Source organism: Phacochoerus africanus, chromosome 15 (assembly GCF_016906955.1).
Source record: "Phacochoerus africanus isolate WHEZ1 chromosome 15, ROS_Pafr_v1, whole genome shotgun sequence".
NCBI classification, from domain to species: Eukaryota; Metazoa; Chordata; class Mammalia; order Artiodactyla; family Suidae; genus Phacochoerus; species Phacochoerus africanus.
In genome coordinates, this window is record NC_062558.1 from 40,952,741 (window position 1) to 40,973,380 (window position 20,640).

The 20,640-nt window shown below is 44.6% G+C and overlaps 1 protein-coding gene across 1 annotated transcript in view; it reads right to left on the reverse strand.

Moving 5' to 3' along the window:
* SPPL3 (signal peptide peptidase like 3) overlaps positions 1 to 13,225 on the reverse strand; it is a 120,618-nt gene extending 107,393 nt beyond the window's left edge. Inside the window, exon 1 of the mRNA XM_047759406.1 lies at positions 12,659 to 13,225. Coding sequence (XP_047615362.1) covers positions 12,659 to 12,681 — 23 coding nt within the window. The 5' untranslated portion in view covers positions 12,682 to 13,225. The remainder of the gene's footprint in view (positions 1 to 12,658) is intronic.
* Between the last annotated feature and the right edge of the window lie 7,415 nt (positions 13,226 to 20,640).

Consider the following 20,640-nt stretch of genomic DNA (forward strand, 5'->3'; position numbering starts at 1 on the left):
TTATTTCCACAATTGTCCATTGAGGACCAACAATACACATGGCCTTCAAACTCAAATCCCTGAACTCATAAATGGGCCCTGGGTCCACACTATCACAAAAGCCAAGGGCTCAAAGAAGAGTGCAGAAGGATACACTACGTAAATTAGGTAGTGACCCTTGTTCTTTGGATCAGGATACCATTCATATACCCCAATTCAAAGGCAAGTGAATTCCACTTAGGATAACTGCATGTCAACACTCAGAAAACCAGAACAATGGCTGATGGAACATTTTTAGAACATTAAGGTGTCCAACAGTCAGTGATACTTAATGCAATGGTCAAGTTGGTGAAATATATGTCTTTGACATGCAGGTACCCATATCCAATGTCACTGGGGCACTGATCAGCTATCTCCTTCTCCCTGAGCCACCTTGTGGCAAAGAACTGATCATAGACACCAGGGGGCCACAATCTGATTGCCTTCAGGGGTTAGGTAAATAACATAAACTAGTGACGTAGAGATTCAAAGTACAGGAACATAAAGTGGCAGGGACTAAGGCAAATCAGAAAATGAGTAAAGGCACTCAAATATTAAGACACTTTTGACCAAATTCAGTCCTCTAGTAATCAAATAACTGACTGGGACAGTTTACATAAAAGCCCACTCTGAAAACTCCTTTCTCTCAAAGTTGTCATAATTACAATTGCTGATGTATGACCCAGCAAATGCATCAGAGAGAGGATCCTGTTTATTCTGCTTTAGTTACACTATGCTGAAGCCCCAACAGGCTTAAAGTCATTCATTAATTATAGAAATCAAATCTATCACCTTTTTCTGTCCAACCAAGTGAGTTATGTGGTCAAACAGTATGAGCAGTGCATAACTGATAAAGAACAGGCCAAAGCAAACTCTGAACAACAGAACAATTAGAATAAGGACCAAACAATAGCAGTTCCAACAGATTTCTTTCATTTGCTAAGAACTATAGAACCTCATACCTCCTTAACTATGAGGGAGACCAATTTTTTTTCTTCCTGCTTCTAACAAATCTCTACTTACAATAAAAAATTCGAGCTGTAAGGAGCTTGCTTCTCTGTACCTCTCTAAGGACTGTATTCTGTATATTTTTTTTTAATTTTAAAAAAGGGAGTAACAATATAAAATTAAAGAACCAGAAATACAGGCTGATCAAGCACTCATCTTTTTCCCTAAAGATACACAGATCATCATACACGCGAGCAGAAATCTAGATCATAAGCTCTTAGACTTCCAGGTACAACATCGTAGCTGCTACTAACCGCAGGTAGCTCTTAAAATGTTGCTAGTCTGAATTGATAAGACTTTGTACTAAAAACATAAAATATCTTGTTAATACTTTTTGTACTGAGAACACAATAAATTAGGTAAGTATTTTTGATTTACTAAGTTAAACTATACTATTAAAATTAATTTCACCTGTTGCTTCTTTCCTTTTTAATGTAGCTATCAGAAAACTTTAAATTATACATGTGCCTCACATTATATTTCTACTAGACAGTGCTGCCCCAGAAAGTTCATATTTAACAACCAATTCTACTGATTTCCTTCCTGGCAAAGAAGAGATATGGAGTCATCCTCCACCCTCCACACACACAAAGCAACTTCAGTCATTAAACCAGTCCCAGTCTCAGGACTACTAATGATGCAACAGGCTGCCAGAGTAACCTCGTTGTTCATTCACATACCCAAAGGCTAGTTTAACAATTTTTTGCTTTTTAGGGCCACCCCTGCGCCATATGAAAGTTCCCAGGCTAGGGCTCAAATCAGAGCTGCAGCTTCCGGCCTAAGCCAGAGCCACAGCAATTCGGGATCTGAGCCGCGTCTGCAACCTACACCACAGCTCACGGCAACACTAGATCCTTAACCCTCTGATCGAGGCCAGGGATCAAACTAGTTGGGTTCATTACCACTGAGCCATGGCGGGAACTCCTAGACTAGACTGTTTTGAAAGTCAGACTAAAGACTGAATTTTACACTGCAGGCAATTTTTTAAAAATCCTAGGAATCCAAAAGCAATACCAATCCAAACTAGTGACGATGTAAAGATCAAAAGAAAGCAAGCCTAAATGTCCACAACATAGCATTCTTTCCCCATTAAGTTCCCTTCACAACTCCTAACTAAAATCCATGATTTAAAAAAAAAAAAAGTAGAAATCCGTAAACAAACAACAGTGAAAAAACCACTTTCTTTTCAAGATCAATTTCTCCTCCTTGGCATCAAAAACACAATTCTCTCCCTTATTTAAAAAAATATGACTTGGCTGTCTATAACAACCATCCTCTTTCCTTAGGTCTTTCTCATCTCTTAAACAAATGACCAGTACCCAAAAGATACCTTTATTTCTTCACTTCCCATCCCTAATTTGGCTTTCACCCTCACTACTCTGATCTTTTAGTGCACATTCAGTAATGACTTCCTTTGCAAATTCAACAGCCTGTTTTTTTCTTCATTCTCTTTGAACCCTGCAGCTTTTTACACTACTGCCCCTAAAAATTCTCTGTGCCTTTTCTTTCATCACCATTGCACTTTGCTAATTATCCGACCTCTGATGCACCTTCTTCCTTTGACTCCTCTTCCTCCTACTTCTCAATTGTGAGTTTAACAGTCAAGGTTTAAAAGTTAAGGCTGTCAGGCAAAGCCTGAAGATTTAGTCAAGTTTGAAAGGTCAAGCTGGACAATTCTGGGCAAAAATTAAGACAAGGAAACAACAAAAAATCAAACACTGTACTTAGGTCAAAATGTCTGTATAACCAGGTTGAAGAAACAATTAACAAAACTTTGCTACACATGTCCTACTTAGGTCAGGAGTGAAGGCCAAGCCTGAGGCCCTCAGATAAAGGGAAGCGGGTATGCCTGGCAGACTTGGTGTGGATTAAGGAAACATAATCAATTGCTAACAGCCCTTCCTCAGACATTTTAAGGTACAAAAATTTCCTGTGCATTCCAAAACAGAAACAAAACAAAGACTAGGATTATCCACAATTCTGAGGAAAACTGCCTTCAAGAAATAAAAATAAAATCCTTATTAAAAAAAAAGCTTTTATGTGTCTTCTTGCTTTGTGGAAAGTAATAACGTGTTGTGCAACTTGTGACTAAAAGGGATGGCCTTATAACACATTTCAAAGGCAAAAACAGAAATCAGTGACAAACTGCAAACTAATATATTTCTTTATTTTTTTCTTTTTTATGGCCGCACATGCAGCATATGCAAATTCCTAGGCTAGGGATCAAATCAGAGCTGCAGCTTTCAGCAGCAGCTGGTGGCAAGCTGAATCCTTAACCCACTGGAGAGGCCAGGGATTGAACCTACATCCTCACAGAGACAACATCAAGTCCTCCTCAACAGGCTGAGCCCCAAGAGAAACACTTTTTTTTTTTTTTTGACGGCACATTTGGCACGTGGAAATTCCCAGGCCAGGGACTGAACCCACACCACAGCAGGAACCCAAGCCACCACAGTGACAATGCCAGATCTTTAACCCACTGAGCCACAAAAGAACTCCTCTATTTCTTGTTACATATTATTTGAACATCTCCATAGAATTCTCACTAGAATAAACATCTCAAATTTAAATGCTGCCTACTATAAATGTAATAAAGTTCACTGAGTAATTTAAAAAAGTAAAATAAAATTATAAAATAAATAAATAAATGCTGCCTAAATGGTCAAACCAAAAAATCTTGAAGGGAGGAGCAAAACGGAGATAAGGGATTAAGAAGTACAAACTGTGGAGTTCCGTCGTGGCGCAGTGGTTAACGAATCCGACTAGGAACCATGAGGTTGCGGGTTCGGTCCCTGCCCTTGCTCAGTGGGTTAATGATCCGGCGTTGCCATGAGCTGTGGTGTAGGCTGCAGATGCAGCTTGGATCCTGTGTTGCTGTGGCTCTGGCGTAGGCCGGTGGCTACAGCTCCGATTAGACCCCTAACCTGGGAACCTCCATATGCCACGGAAGCGGCCCAAAGAAATAGCAAAAAATATATATATATATAATACAAATAGAAGAGAAAGAAAAATCTTTTCTGCAGTGAGAGATTCTATGCGGCGCCAATATGGGTCTAAAAGTATAAAGAATAACTTGCTTTTATATTGCCTGCGGCAATTTTCAAAGCATTTTCACATACTTTATCTCACTGAATCCTCACAACAATCCTGTGGAGTAGAACAGGCATAACCATTGTACAAAATTCAATGCTAGCACTAAGACAAGACAAGGTCACAGTTAATTAGAGATGAAAATCACCCTCAAACTAAAGATTTCTCAATTTAAAGAACCAGAACAGGAGTTCCCATCATGGCGCAGCAGAAACAATTCCACTAGGAACCATGAGGTTGCGGAACCCTTGGCCTTGCCTTGCTCAGTGGGTTAAGGATCTGGAGTTGCTGAGCTGTGGTGTAGGTCGAAGATGCTCAGATCCTGTATGCTGTGACTGTGGTGTAGGCCAACAGCTATAGCCCCAATTTGACCCCTAGCGTGGGAACCTCCATATGCCGCAGGTGCAGCCCCAAAATGCAAAAAAATAAAATAAAATAACCAGAACGGAATTAGATCCTATCTTACGATTTCAAATAAAATTTAATGAGTGGTACTGACAGAATTGAATACTTTGAGTAATCACTTATATTCAGCATAATTCACAGATGTGAAAAATAATTAAGACATATGTCTACTGGGAGTTCCCACTTTGGTGCAGGGAAAATGAATCCAACTAGTATACATGAGGATGGGGGTTCGATCCCTGGCCTTGATCAGTGGGCCGGGGATCTGGCATTGCTATGCGCTGTGGTGTAGGTTGCAGACTCGGCCCCAATCCCCCATGGCTGTGGTTGTGGAGTAGGCTGGCAGCTGTAGCTCTGATTCAACCCCTAGCCTGGGAACCTCCATGTGCTGTGGGTGCGGCCCTAAAAAGTAAAAAAACAGGAGTTCCCGTCGTGGTGCAGTGGTTAACGAATCCGACTAGGAACCATGAGGTTGCGGGTTGGGTCCCTGCCCTTGCTCAGTGGGTTAAGGATCCGGCGTTGCAGTGAGCTGTGGTGTAGGTTGCAGACGCGGCTCGGATCCCGCGTTGCTGTGGCTCTGGCGTAGGCCGGTGGCTACAGCTCCGATTCAACCCCTAGCCTGGGAACCTCCATATGCCGCAGGAGCGGCCCAAGAAATAGCAACAACAACAACAAAAGACAAAAAAAAAATTTAAAAAAAAAAGCAAAAAAACAAAACAAAAAAAACCCCAAAAACATCAACAACAACAAAAAGACATAACTCTATTTTTTTTTAACCCTTCAGTGGTTTTTCATTATTAAAACTGGAACTCCAAAAGAGAGACTATCTAAAGTTTTCCTACTAGATCAGAGGGAACCCTACAAACCAAGAAATGGAATTTTTCTATTTGGTCTCTATTAGGCTAATGCATATTCATTGCACTAATGCCTTAAAAGTATTTTCGTAATTAACTTTTTCATATGGGCTCAAGCTAGTCTTTTTACAGCAAATGAGTGAGTCTGTTTTATTTTAAGCTGTGGTCCTAGTGAGACCTATTAACAAAATCTGAGAGGTAATTAATTGCAAGGATCATGGCAACTAACTGTAAATTTTCCCTGGAAAAATGAATTTGGTCACCTGGAGCCTCTCTAGATACCCAAGAGGCTGAAATTCCAGAAGAGGAGCACTCTGCCCCTAACTCTTTGAGTAAGGATTAGAAAACAGGCTAGAGAAACTCAAAGTTGAAAACATTTGATTTATATACACAACAAAACCACTATTTTCCTTTAACCCCCTAAAAGGGAATCATTAAACTCCAGAAATATATTATAGAATTCTGAAAATCAAATTAACTTATGGCTTATTATCAGGGACAGCTATCAAAGTTCCAGGTATTAAATACAGCCAACTAAAACAGCACTCAGTTAGACACTCTCAGGATACCCTTGATTTTTCATGAGACATTTTGATGAAACAGATAAGAATGATGAAAACTAAGTAAGTTATTAATATTGAAGTAAAATACAATTATACAGAACTACATAAATTCAGTGGTATTTATCATCTCTAAAACAAATGATCACAGAAATCTATTTTGAGAAACACATAAACATTAGGCATTTTAATTCATAATACTACTGGATAACAGGCTGATATGGTTACAAACTACAACTCCCCTCCTCCCCAAAGACTTTGTAAGAAACACTGAGAAAAATTATTTCAATACAAACTCTTGATCCTAGCTTTGGCTAATTTTAGTTTGATTCACACGTAAACATTATCACAGCACTTTAACTACAGGCAAAACATGTTTTAAAAATAATGAGCAAAGCTAAAGTTTATAATGCTAGACACACATTTTGAACTAGTTTCTCTCTGAAAAACTTTCATCAGATGCAATGATCACAAGACACAATCAGATAGGATCACAACAGATATAGTGATACATAACATTAACCCCAAAACAGATGTAACTTCCATTCATTCTAGAGATCTGCTTTATTTTTCATTCTCCAGTTTAGCATTATTTGCAAATACCTGATAGGACAATGTCCGTTACTATAATATACTGCCTCAATATAGTGAGGTCCTTAGATCTTTAGACAGGGAGCCCATGGGGAGGTATGCTCATTTGTTCAGTAAATATCTGCCAAGCACCTATTATATGCCAGGCACTGGAGAGAGCACCAAAAGACTCTTAACCTTTGTTTAACTTTTAGTTAATTGTCTGTCATCCCTCAAAAACACACATAAAATGAAGAGCCCTATTACAGAATCTAGATTTTTATCCTAAATGAACCCAACTAATACCCATGAAGATGTGGGTTCTATCCCTGGCCCCCCTTAGTAGGTTAAGGATCCAGTGCTGCCATGAGCTGTGGTATAGGTGGCAGAGGAGGCTCAGATCTGCATAGACCGGCAGCTGCAGCTCCAATTTGACCCCTAGCCTGGGAACTGCAGCCCTTTAAATAAACAAACAAATAAATGTAGCCAAAAGCCACTGAAGAGTGTTTTATACACAAGACTGACAAGATCTAAGTTAGACTGTTAGAAGACTACTCAGGAAGGGATGACCACTGTGTGGGGAATGTTGGGAACCCATGAGGAGGCTAACAGGGTTAACTCAAGTAAAAGAGGGTTGGCTTAGAGTAGTGACTATGGACAAGGAAGCAGATAGATTCAGTGTTGGAATCTTGGTGTAAAACAGTTTTGACTTAGAATCCTTTTTTTCCATTTACATCCTTGAACTTAACACTCTTTGAGACTCAGTTATCTTATTTACAATGCTTGTAAAGATCCAGCACACAAAAAACACAACGATAAATTATGACGATAGTGCTCTGGTAATGAAATTCACCTGAATGAGGTTCACATGGACTGACTTCTTTTTCCCCCAACACCAACATTAACCCTTAACATAAATAATTTTTACCAAAATTCAAGTGCAACTACATACAAGTACTGCATCAACTCGGTCAAGAGACAAGCTTCTGCTCCTCACAGAACTTACGCTCAGACAACTGCTCATAAATATACATTGAGCAAGGTGTTTTTCTCAAATAAAAGTCTAGTTTTCACCTACAATATGTGTTTTCACATATATTCTTTTATTTCCTCAGTGTACATGAATAAAAAGGATACAGCAGAATCTTGTGGTTAATCATGCCATAAAGACTGTGATGTTACTACCAATTATTTTAATCTCTTCTGTCCACCTTTTTTATTTAAAACTTTATTAAGGGGAATTCCCATCATGGCTCAGTGGTAAGGAACCCTACTAGTATCCATAAGGACTCGGGTTCAATTCCTGGCCTCGATCAGGGGGTTCAGGATCCGGCATTGCCATGAGCTGTGGTACAGGCCGGCAGCTACAGCTCTAATTCCACCCCTAGCCTGGGAACTTCCATACACCATGGGTGCAGCCCTAAAAAGACAAAACAACAAAAATAAAACTTTGGGGAGTTCCCGTCGTGGTGCAGTGGTTAATGAATCTGACTAGGAACCATGAGGTTGCGGGTTTGATCCCTGGCCTTGCTCAGTGGGTTAACGATCGGTGTTGCTGTGAGCTGTGGTGTAGATCGCAGATGAGGCTCGGATCCTGTGTTGCTGTGGCTCTGGCGTAGGCTGGCAGCTACAGCTCCGATTTGACCCCTAGCCTGGGAACCTCCATGTGCCACAGGAGCAGCCCTAGAAAAAGGAAAAAAGACAAAAAATAAAAATAAATTTAAAAAAAATTTTTTTAAATCTTTAAGCAGAGAAGGAACCACCTTGAAAATCTATCATATTCAATTGTTCAATATTTACTAAGCTGGAGCTATGGGCAAAACAATGTGCTAGGCCCACTGAACAAGTGTCAAAAAACAGAGAGCTTGGGAGTTCCTGCTGTGGCACAGTGAGTTAAGAATTTGGTATTATCCAGGTTCGATCCCCAGCCAGGCACTGTGAGTTAAAAGAACTGGTATTGCCACAGTTGAAGCTCAGATTCAATTGCTGGCTGGAAGAACGTCCACATGCTGCAGGTGCAGCCATTTAAAAAAAAAAAAAAAAAGTGTTCCCAAGTGGTTCAGCAAAAATGAATCCAACTAGTATCCATAAGGATGTGGGTTGGATCCCTGGCCCCATCAATGGATTAAGGATCTGATGTTGCCATGAGCTATGGTGTATGTCACAGATTAAACTTGATCCTGCCTTGCTGTGGCATAGGCCGGCAGCTGCAGCTCTGATTTGACCCCCTAGCCTGGGAACTTCTCTATGCCACAGGTGTGGCCCTAAAAAGGAAAGAAACAAAGAAAATGCCTCATAGCTAAATGGAATGTGAGATGAACCACTGGGTAACAGAACTTTGACAGACTTTGCAGGAAAAAAGCAGGCACAAGAAACCAAGGAATATCATGAACTTAAGTGTAGGGGCTTTCTTTTTTTTCTTTAGCTTTTTATTATGAAAAAGACATTTATTTATATATTTTTATTTTTTGTCTTCTTTTCTTTAGGGCCGCACACACAGCATATGGAGGTTCCCAGGTCAGGAGTCCAACCAGAGCTGCAGCTGCCAGCCTAAGTCAGAGCCACAGCAATGCCAGATCCGAGCCACGTCTGCAACGTACACCATAGCTCACGGCAATGCCGGATCCTTGACCCACCAAGCGAGGCCAAGGATCAAACCCACAACCTCATGGTTCCTAGTCAGATTTGTTTCCACTGCACTATGACGGGAACTCTCAGAAAATTTTAACATCTAAAAGTATACAGAACATATCACAATTCTGTAAATCAACTCTATTTTAATAAAACTAAAAAAAATTTACAATGCAAATACCAAAAAAAGTACACAAAGCAAAATAATTAACCTCTATGGACTTACCACTAAGCTTCAACAATAAACGACTCACAGCCTTTTTTTTTTTTTTTTTGCTTTTTAGGGCCATCCCTGCAGCAATATGGAAGTTCTCAGAACTACAGCTGCCAGCCTACCCCACAGCCAGAGCCATGCCAGATAGGAGCCATGTCTGCAACCTACACCACAGCTCACCGCAACACCAGATCCCTAACCCACTGGGCAAGGCCAGGGATCAAAGTGGCATCCTCATGGATTCTAGTCAGACTCGTTTCCACTGAGCCACGAGGGGAACTCCCATATAGCCACTAGTTTTATAACTGACATGTCTTACTATATAAAAATCCTAAAGGAACGTATTTTCACATGTTCTTACATTCTTCACTGACTCCATCCTCAGACAAACCCATACCACCACAGTAGTCTCCATAAGGTTGATTTTTCTAAAGGCCATGTAAAAATAAAGTGCAAGCCTATTTTCAAAAAGATCAACTCCTGATTGCACAAATCAAAGGGACGGTGGAAAAAAAATACTATAAAATGACAGAAAATCCAAAATTCAGTTTACATGTACCTTGGGAATACCTTTCCATACTTATATTTCAATGAAAATGAATAAAATGATGGGGAGAATTCATGTCAAACAAAATAAAGCATCACAGGAAAAGTATCTTGGAAATCATTTGGCCTGAGTCTAAGTTAAGTTCCTCTATAAAATAAGGAGAGGTTACCTACCTCAGGGACTAGTGAGAATTAAATGAATGTATATTAAATGTCACACGGATAGTTCTTTATATTATTACTCAGTTGATTTGGAAAGAACTAGTCAGGAAGAAAGCTTCTTGGTTTCCCAATCCTCTCCCTTCATATACCACCCTCTTTCATGATGGTGTGAAAACTTTCTCCATCTCAAAACATGCTTAAGGTGATGAGCTAAGCATGCTGATTTCAAGGAGCTTCTTTACCTGAAAAGCAAGTAACTAGGGACCTGAGATTGAAGAATTTCAGTAGGATAAGTCCTATAAGGTGTCAAACTTCACAAAACAATCCCCCCTTAACTAGCAGAGCCAGCACACATCACACAGTGTGTGGCCAACCTACCTAAGAAAACAGTCTTATCTCCACTTCTTGTCCACTGTGCTTCCTCTTTGAACCATGTGTGGCCTCTATACAGTACATTACAAATAGCAGGGCCTTCATCAGGACTCTCAGCTGGGCCAGAGTGCTCAAAATGAGTTACCACCAGGCATGTAGGGGCACCTCACTTCCTTTCTTACTCCCACCCTAAGAAAGCTCAAATTGTAATTGTGTGTTCTGTATCACCTGCTAGGACACCAAGCTCACTGTTGCTCAAAATGATCAAAGTAGCTTAAACATTTGTTAAAAATACATATGCTGGAGTTGCCGTCGTGGCGCAGTGGTTAACGAATCCGACTAGGAACCATGAGGTTGCGGGTTCGGTCCCTGTCCTTGCTCAGTGGGTTAACGATCCGGCGTTGCCATGAGCTGTGGTGTAGGTTGCAGACGCGGCTCGGATCCTGCGTTGCTGTGGCTCCGGTATAGGCCGGTGGCTACAGCTCCAATTCGACCCCTAGCCTGAGACTCTCCATATGCCGCGGGAGCGGCCCAAAGAAATAGCAAAAAGACAAAAACAAACAAACAAAAACAAAAAACATATGCTGTCACAACTGTTCACTGAGGTTTTAATTCTTCCTTTAGCATTACTTTCTCTCAATTTCAGTTATGTTCTTTCTGAGACTGTATATACCTCAGTGAAGTTCCCTTTTGAATTACCTTCTTCAATCACCAATCCTCTTTCTCTAAAAGAAGACGCAATTAGTTCTTGGCTTATAACCCCAACCACCACAAATCATCCACTCATTGACGCCTTCCACCCAAATCCATCTTTATTTTCAAGTATTACCATTTTTTTGCTACTTCTCTAAGATAATCAAAATATAGTAAAAATACAGCACTTTTTTTAACTTACTCTGTGCTTTGTAAAGTTACTCATTTAATCCTTAAAGCTATGAAAAAGATAATTCCCCTATCCTACAAGTAAGGAGAAAGGAATGGAGAACTTACTCTCTTTTCTAGTTACAAAGTTAAGTGGTGAACTCGACTTCCAAACAAACTAACTCTAAACATCATGCTCTGCCTACTCTATTATGCTCTTTTCTAAGAAAGGAAAGCCTACAGTTCTGTCCCAAACCACCTTTGCTTCAAAGAGTAAACCATATTCAAACAATCGCTTTAGATTGCAACCAGATTTTCTATCCATGCACCTACAATCATCCCATTCCTTGCTTCCTCCCCACTGTCCAATTTCCAATCCACACGGACAACTACCATCATTCCTTCAACCTCCTCCTGCAAATACTCCACCTCTGCCTGGGAAAGGAAGGTGTCTCATCCCCCTTTCCGCAACATCCCACTCCCTTTCCAGAATAGGTATGTTCTCACTCCATTAACTACGTAGTACACCTCTCAGTCTTTAACAAGCTATTTTATAACTTTAAAAGTCCCATTAAAATGGACATAACTTGTAGATCCTCCATCCCCATACGTGACCTAAGGCACTGGGCCACTTCATATTCTAAATGAACCTTCAAAGATTCTGCCCAGGCCCCACTGCCACCAACGACTTCCTCTCCAGAATCTAGCTGTCCAAAGAGGTTCCCCTTCCACCCTCTTCACCAGTGCCTCCCCTCCAGGGCTCCCAAGACTCTCTCCTATGCAGCTTTCCTCCGCTCACACCTGGGCCTCTGCCCACCTTACCAACTCTCCCTTCACTCCCCATCCCAAGGCTAAGCAGCAGCTCCAGTGCAAGTGGCTCCTCCCCTCTCACAACTTTCAAGTTCGGCCTCTTATCACCTGTTTTCCGAAGATGCCTCCCAGGCAAGTGGCCCACCTTTGCCCTCCCCTCTCCACCTACTCAATCCCTCCTGCCAGGAGCCACCCCTTCAGGTCAGTTTCAGGGTGTCCGTGGGATTCCACTTCCCATCCGTGGGCTTCCCACCCCCGGGTCAAGCTCCCCTTCTCCATCACCTGCTCCGCCCATGACCAGATGACATCCGCCGCGGCCGCCGCCGCCTCCTGCTCCTCCTCCATCCCCCTCCTCGGACACCGGGTTCCCGGCCGCTCACCGCCCTCCCCGAGCGCCAGCCGCCCCCTCTGCTGGGGGTCAGGGGGGCGTGAACCCCAAGCCCGCGGCCCCCTCAACGCGCACCTGTTCCTCCTCTTTTTTCTCTCCCCAAGGCCGCGCCGGCGCCCTGACCCCCCCGCCCTCGCCGCGCCCCGGCCTCCCGGAGCCCCGCACTCACCACGAGTAGGTCTGCTCCGCCATGGCGCTGACTCTCGAGGGTTCCGCTGCAGGCTGTGGCCGGGCCCGGCGGCGGCGGCGGCGGCGGTGAAACGAGCCGGCGGCGGGCTCGCTCGGGCCGGGAGCGGAAGGCGCGGCCACGGACCGGCGCTCGCTCGCTCGCACCACGGGCGGGCAGGCACGGCAGGCGGCTGGCGGGGAGAGGCCCGGCTCCGAGGCGGCCCGGCTCCGAGGCGGCCCCGCTCCCTGGGCCCCGGGGCGGGGCGGGCTCCGCTCTCGGCCTCCCTCACCGGCGGCGGCGGCGGCGGCTCCGCTGCGGCTCTAAACCCAACATGGCGGCGGCGGCGGCGGCACTGAGAACAAGGGGGCCCCGGGGCGGGCGAACGGCAAGAGGGCCCTGCGCTCACTGCGCGCTGGGCCGCGGGAGCGCCGCGGAAGCGCGGCGGCGGCGGCGGCGGCCCGAGGACATGGCCGGCGGGCGGAGGCGGAGGCGGCGGCGGCGACGGCGGCGACGGCTGAGGGGGGCGCTAGGCGTTGAGGCGAGGCCACTCGGCTCACATCCGCGGAGGGGAGGAGAGGAGGGGGCGGGGACGAGCCTTGGCCCCGCGCGGGTCACGTGCCCAAAACACGCTCACGTGATGCGCGCGCCCCGCCCCTCGCGCCGGGCCCATGCGCGGAGACGTCGGTTCCCCGGTTCGAGGCGACGGTTAACCGCACCGCTTCTAGCTGTTGGCCGGCCTCCCGCCGCCTGGTGCCGCCCCTCCCTACTCTGAGCTGACGCCTTGGGCCCCCTCCCCTTATCCTTTCCGAAGGGGGGTGCTGCAGCCAGCCAATTAGGAGCTCCGTTGAGCGTCTGTTGGCTGCCACTCAGCTGTCACCCATCAATCCAGAGTCCGTTGTCCACGGGTTCCCAACTGTCAGTCAGCCTGTTAGTCAGCAGGCAGAGCGCTGCACCCCTTCGTTCGTATATTCGTTGGTTCATTCATTCCTTTAGCAAGTGCTCCACGCAGCCGACATTTGTTGTGCCCAGGCTCTATGCCAAGTCCTCGCAGGACCAAGTCGAATACCTCATACGTGCCTTCAATCAACAGATATTTACTGGGTGCCAACTAGGTATCAATTCCTTCTGATGTTCTCTGCCCTCTGAGAAGTTACATTCTAGAGAAAAAGACATAGATAGTCCAAGCCAACAAATAAGTGAAGATAATGTCAGATGCTGCTAAGTTCTGGGACGATTATAACACAAGGTAATGGGACAGAGTGGGAAGGAGTGGAGGCTACTTTCCATAGGGTAGTAAAGGAGGAGGTGACATCTGAGCTGGAGGCGGAGAAGGGGCAGACCATGCAAGAGCAAAGCTCAGGGAACAGCCCACCTGGAGGACTGGAGGCAGGCACAGAAGTAAACTTAATAGAGCTAGATCAGAAACCAGCAGAGGTTTAGGAGGAGAAAGGAGGGAAGAGATGAATTCAGCCCGGGGCAGGGCACCAGGGAATGCTTTTCCAGGAGTTGATGAGGCAGTTTGAAAGAGTGAGTGGCTCACTAGGAGAAAAGGCATTCTAGGGAAAGAGAAGGGCATGAGGCAAGGCCCAAAGATGTGTGGCTTGGAGTGAGCTTAAATCTAGAACTGGGGTGAATGATTGGGGGGCGGGGTAGTGTTGAGAGAAGAGGCTGAAAAAAGTGCTCTGAGGCTAGACTCTGAAGGACCTAGCTGAGCCTCCCTGCCAGTTACTATGTCCATGAATGAAAATGACCAGTGCAGCTCCAGGTTTTAGAAGCATGACTGGGCAACAGACACCCTAGCCTTCCCAGACCTGGGTCTCTTCAGGGAGCACAGATGGCACACCTGAAACCAGCACACTCAAGGTCTTCTGCAGCTTGCCCAATTTCAGGTCGGGATCTAGCTCTGCTCCAGTTTCCCAGGACTTGCCCAGCCTTATGGGGAACACCACACCCTGAATCTATCTCCAAGTGGATCAGTTGGCCGATGCCCATAAGCCTGCTTCTTGCCTGTTCCCCAAGGGGAAAGCTTTTATGAGAAAGCCAAGCACACTTTTCCTTGAGAAGCAATCTCTCCTTCCTCCTTCCCCTGTTGCCAGGGGCTAGGACCAGTCAGTTTCAGTGTGTTTCCTGAAGCTCCACCAGAGAGCCCTGGGAAAGGGCCAGCTAAGATCAAGCTCCCCCAGAGGGTTTGAAGCAGGGCCCCAAAAATATACCAGACCACCAGAGGCCCTTCCTCTGACCATTCACAGAAACATACCAACCTGCAAGTATCTGCCCAGCTCTAAATGGCACTGGATGTAGGGGGTATCATGGAGAGATGAGGAAGCAAGTTTTGGATGTTCACTTTGCACTTCAACTTTGCCAGGTGTTTTTACCGAATGCCAGCAGTAACTTTGAATGTGATATGTAGTCATTCTGAGTTTCAAATGCATGAGGCTTCAGGCCCCATGGGAGAAGCCAAAAGTCATTGGCACAAGTGGCTTTGGGAGGTGCAGAAGCTCCCTCCTTGGAGAGCTCAGAACAAAACAGACCAGACATGTCACTAACAAAACAAAAAGACACTGAGCCTCTGGACCATCCACTAGGGCTTTCTTTCCCAGTGCATCAGAGAAGGCAAAGCCAAGTGAAAACTTGGTATTGGAGGGTTGGAACAGGAGATGCTGAGGAAACAAAGTCAAGACCTTCCCAGAAGCAAAGGGAACATTCTTTGCACTAAGAAAAATCTGGTGGAAGGAGGGAAGGGATAAGGGGTCTAGGGGAAGGTATGGGGTCAGAAATGAGAAGAAAGGTTTTTTTTTTTATCTCTCCAATTAGACCCAAGACCCTCCAAGTGTCTCTTGGGAAAACAGGTGAATGCAGACCATATAAGAAGCCAAAAAGCACTTGGCAGGGGTGGGAAGTGTCCAGGCCACAGAAAGCCTGTGTCTATGGTCCAGACAAAGGCAGTATGAGCCAGAAACTGGTGGCTTGCATATCTCAACCAGGCTAAGGTTGCCCTGATGTAGAAGGCACCTCCAGCGGCTGGTCAGGACCTCTGTAGACTTGAAGGCCCCTGAGAGACTGAAATAAATCTGAAGCCCATGCATTGGCTGAAGGCTGCTCAGCCTGAGGCATTTGGGGAGTGATTTTTAGTCCCCGTGTCAGCAGCTCTCAGATCCAGGCTGGAGCAGTCCCAAGTGGTATCTGTGGCACCTCTGGGCCTCAGCCTGGGGATTCAGGTGTGCTTGGCAGGAGACACGGGCACTGGCTGCCCCCAGGAGGGGTGCCTGGCTCCCTACCCCACCCCTAGCCACCGAGCAGATGAGAGGGCCACAGCTTGTGAAATATTTGTTGAAAGAGGCAGTGGAAGTTCCTCTAATTATCACCACAGTAATTATAGGATTGCTCCTTCTACCAAGTGTGTTCAAAAGAGACTTGGTGAGCCTCCCCAGGACGTGTCATCTGCCTTAGGCACACACTCCAGGGAACAGGCATTGCCGGGTTTGACTGGGCTGTGGAAGCACAGCTTCGGAGAGGGTCAAAGGTTCAGCCCCCTCTCCCGCATTTCCAGCCCATTTCTCACTTCCTATCCAACCCTCCCTCCCAACACACACACACACACACACACACACACACACACACACACACACACACACTCTGTATTGACACTCCACAGTGAACTGCTTGTAGCTTCTAATGGGCTATGCTCTTTCCTTTTTTGGCCACACCATGGCATATGGAATTCCTGTTCAGATCCATACTGCAGTTGCGACCTATGTCACAGGTGCAGCAACGCTGGATCCTTAACCCACTGTGCCAGGCCAGGATCCAACCTGTGTCCGTCCCAGTGCTCCCAAGACTCTGATCCCTTGAGCCACGGGGGAACTCCAGGCTGTGCTCTTCTTTGCTTCCCAATCTGCTTCTTCACTGCTGCCCATAAACTTGAAGCTTGGCTTCTGCATCCCCTCCTTCAGGAAGTCACACATGACCAAACCTAGGCTGGGTTACGTACTCCCTCCCTGCACTCCCACAGACCCCTAAATTTCCCTGAATCCTAACATTCAGCACTGTGAACTGTCACTGCCTGTTTACTTGCCATCCTCTCCCTCTGGATTGTGAATGCCTTGTGGGAAAGGACTGTGGCTTGATGCCAGTTACATCTTCAGTGCCCAGCGCAGAACTCAGCTCAGAGAAGTTCAGCATTTGTGCATGAAATGAGAGTGAGAGAGAAGGAGAACCAGCTTTCAGACAACTGGTTCCACTGGATGGTCCCATGATTCTGTTCATGATCTCAAATTCAGCATCCCCTCCTGTTCCCACACTTCCTCCCTAAACTGAGAAAAAAGAATTTTTAAGAAAAATCTGTTAGAGGAGTTCCCATCAAGGCTCAGCAGAAAGGAATCTGACTGGCATCCATGAGGATGTGGATTCGATCCCTGACCTTGCTCAGTGGGTTAAGGATCCAGCGTTGCCATGAGCCGTGGTGCAGGTTGCAGATGCAGCTCGGATTTGCCACTGAGCCTGGGAACCTCCATGTGATGTGGGTGCAGCCCTAAAAAGACAAGAAAGAAAGGAAGGAAGGAAAGAAAGAAAGAACGGAGGGAGGGAAGGAAAGAAGGAGGAAAGAAAGAAAGAGAAGAAAGAAAGAAAAGAAAGAAAAGAAAAGAAAAGAAAGAAAGAAAGAAAGAAAGAAAGAAAGAAGAAAGAAAGAAAAAGAAAGAAAAAGAAGAAGAAAGAAAGAGACAGATAGAAATAAAGAGGGGGAGGGAAAGGAAGAGTGCAATGTAGGACGGAATGAAGAGACCAATAACTACATGCAGGCATGAATCAAGGAAATACCAGACAGACAGGAGGAAGGAAGGAAGGAAGAAGGAGGGAGGAAGGAAGGAAAGGAAAGGAAAGGAAGGAAAGAGAAAGAAAGAAAGAAAGGAAAGAAAGAAAGGGAAAGAAAGATCTGTTAGAGACATTATGGGAACACAGAAGATTGGAAATAAGGTAGATGAGGGGCTTATTATGTTTCGGTCACTCAGTCTTTGATGATGGGTTTTTAAAAAATATTTTGTAAGAGCCGTTTTAGGTTTACAGAAAAACTGATGGGAAAGTACAGAGAGTTTCCATATACTGTCTCTCCCCCACTGTTTCCCTTATTATTTACACTGGCATTAGCATATACATTTGTTACAATTGATTAGCACATACTTATTATTAACTAAAGTCCATAGGTTACATTAGGGTTCACGCCTGGAGTTGTTCATTCTATGGGTTTGTCAAAAAATGTTTGATATGTGTCCACCATTACAGTGTCACACAAAAATAGTGTCACTGGCCTAAAAATCCCCTGTGTCCCACCTAGTCATCCCTCTCTCCTGGCTTTTTCTTCACTTCAGAGACAGTCAAAGGCTCAGCCCCCTCTCCTGCATCTCCAGCCCATTTCTCACTTCTAGCCAAACTTCCCTCCCAACACACACACACACACAGACACACACACACACACACACACTGTATTGACACTCCACAGTGAACCCTCTCTTAGCAATAAGTTTTTGGATTTTTTTTTTCAGTCTTTTTAGGGCCACCTGAGGCATATGGAGGTTCCCAGGCTAGGGGTTGTTGAATGGGGGCTGTAGCTGCCAGCCACAGCCACAGCCACAGGGGATCCAAGCTGCATCTGCAACCTACACCACATTTCATGCAACACCAGCTCCTTAACCCATTGAGTGAGACCAGGGATTGAACCTGCATCCTCATGGATGCTAATCAGAGCCATTTCTGCTGAGCCACGATGGGAACTCCAGTAATAATCTTTAAAGTTTTCTCTGTCTTTTCATGGCTTGATAGCTTGTTTGTTCGGTTTTTTAAAATCACTGAATTATATTCCATTGTATGAAGGTACCAGAGTTCGCTTATCCATTCAACTATTGAAGGATAGCTTGGAAGATTCCAAGTCTTAACAAGTATGAATGAAGCAGCTATAAATATTCATATGCAGGTTTTTGTGCAGACATACATAACTTTTCAACTTATTTTGGTATGCCAGGGGATTTTCTTAAAGTATGTTGTTTAATTTTCAGATATATGTGGCTTTCCCAGATATCATAGTGTTATTAATTTATAATTTAATTCTGCTGTGGTCAGAAAACAAATTCTGTAGGATTTCAATCTTCCAGGGAGTTCCCACTGTGGCTCAGCGTGTTCCAAAACCAATTAGTATTCATGAGGATACAGGTTTGATCCCTGGCCTTGTTCAGGGGGTTAAGGATCCGATGTTGCCACGAGCTGTGGTGTAGGCCAGCAGCTGCAGTTCGGATTCAACCCCCAGCCTGGGAACTTCCATATGCCGCAGGTACAGCCCTAAAAAAAAAAAGAAAATCTCTAATCATGATTATAAGTTTGTTACTTCTCCCTTTAATTCCGTCTGGTTTTGCTTCATGTATGAAGTTCTATGATTAGGCTAATACACATCTAAAATTGTTATATCTTCCTGACGCAGCATATGGAGGTTCCCAGGCTAGGGGCTGAATTGGAGCTGTAGCCGCCAGCCTATGCCACAGCCACAGCAAAACGAGATCCGAGCCATACCTGCGACCTACACCACAGCTCACGGCAACGCCGGATCCTTAACCCACTGAACCACAGCTCATGGCATCGCAGGATCCTTAACCCACTGAGCAAGGCCAGGGATCGAACCCACAACCTCATGGTTCCCAGTCGGATTCATTAACCCCTGAGCCACGACGGAAACTCTTCCATTGGCTTTTTCAGCTATACCTTCTTTGAATCGAACTTGTGGTGGTTGCTCTAGTAATTACAACATGAATCTTCAATTTATCACAATCTACTTAAAATTAACATTTTACTACTTCACATAAAATGTAGGAATTTCAGGAGTTCCCGTCATGGCTCAGTGGTTAACAAACCTGACTAGTATCCATGAGGACACAGGTTTGATCCCTGGCCTTGCTCAGTGGGTTAAGAATCAGTGTTGCCGTGAGCTGTAGTGTAGGTCACAGACATGGCTCAGATCCTGAGTTGCTGTGGCTGTGATACAGGCTGACAGCTGCACTTCCAATTTGACCCCTAGCTTGGGAACCTCCATATGCTGTGGGTGTGGCCCTAAAGAGACAAAAAAAATAAAATAAAATGTAGGAACTTCGCAACAGTATAACTCCACTCATCCCCACTCTTCTCATCTCGTGTGCTATTTTTATTATGTAAATTACATCTCTCTCTATGTTATAAACCCCACAATACATCATACTTTTAGCTTTTAAACAACCCTATGTCTCCTAAAGGAATCAAGAGAAAAAAACTATATATAAAGTGTATTGTACTCACTCACATATTTATCATTTCTGGTGCTTTTCATTCCTTCCTATAGATCTGAGTGTTCATCTGGTGTTATATCCCTTCAGCCAGATGAACTTCCTTTGGCATTTCTCATAATATAGAGTTGCTGGTGACAAATTCAGCTTTGGTTTACCTGAAAATATGTCTAGTTTGTCTTCACGTTTGAAGCATATTTTCATTGGATGTAGAAATCTGATTTGAGAAGGTTTGGGGTTTTTTTTCCCCTTTCAGCACTTTAAAGATGTTGATCTATCAGGCTTTACTCTCCATTGTTTGCGATAAGAAGTCAGCTGTCATTGGTATTATAGTTCTCCTATTTATAATGTGCCATTTTTCTCTGGCTATTTCTAAGAGCCAGAGAAAAACAGCTGTTTTTCTCTGGCTGCTTCTCTTTATCTTCGGAATTCAGTGGTTTGACTATGCCATGCCAAGGCCTGATTTTCTTTGCATTTATCCTACTTGGACTTCATGGAGCTTGGATTAAATTTGAGAAAGCATCAGGAAATATGTATATTCAAGTATTTTTGCCCCATTTTCCCTCTCTTCCTTTTCTAAAACTTGAATTACATGTGGTATGTAGATCTTTGAATATTGCCCTGCAGGTCTATGAAGCTCTGTTTAATTATTTCCAATTATTTTTTTCTTTCTGGTGTTCA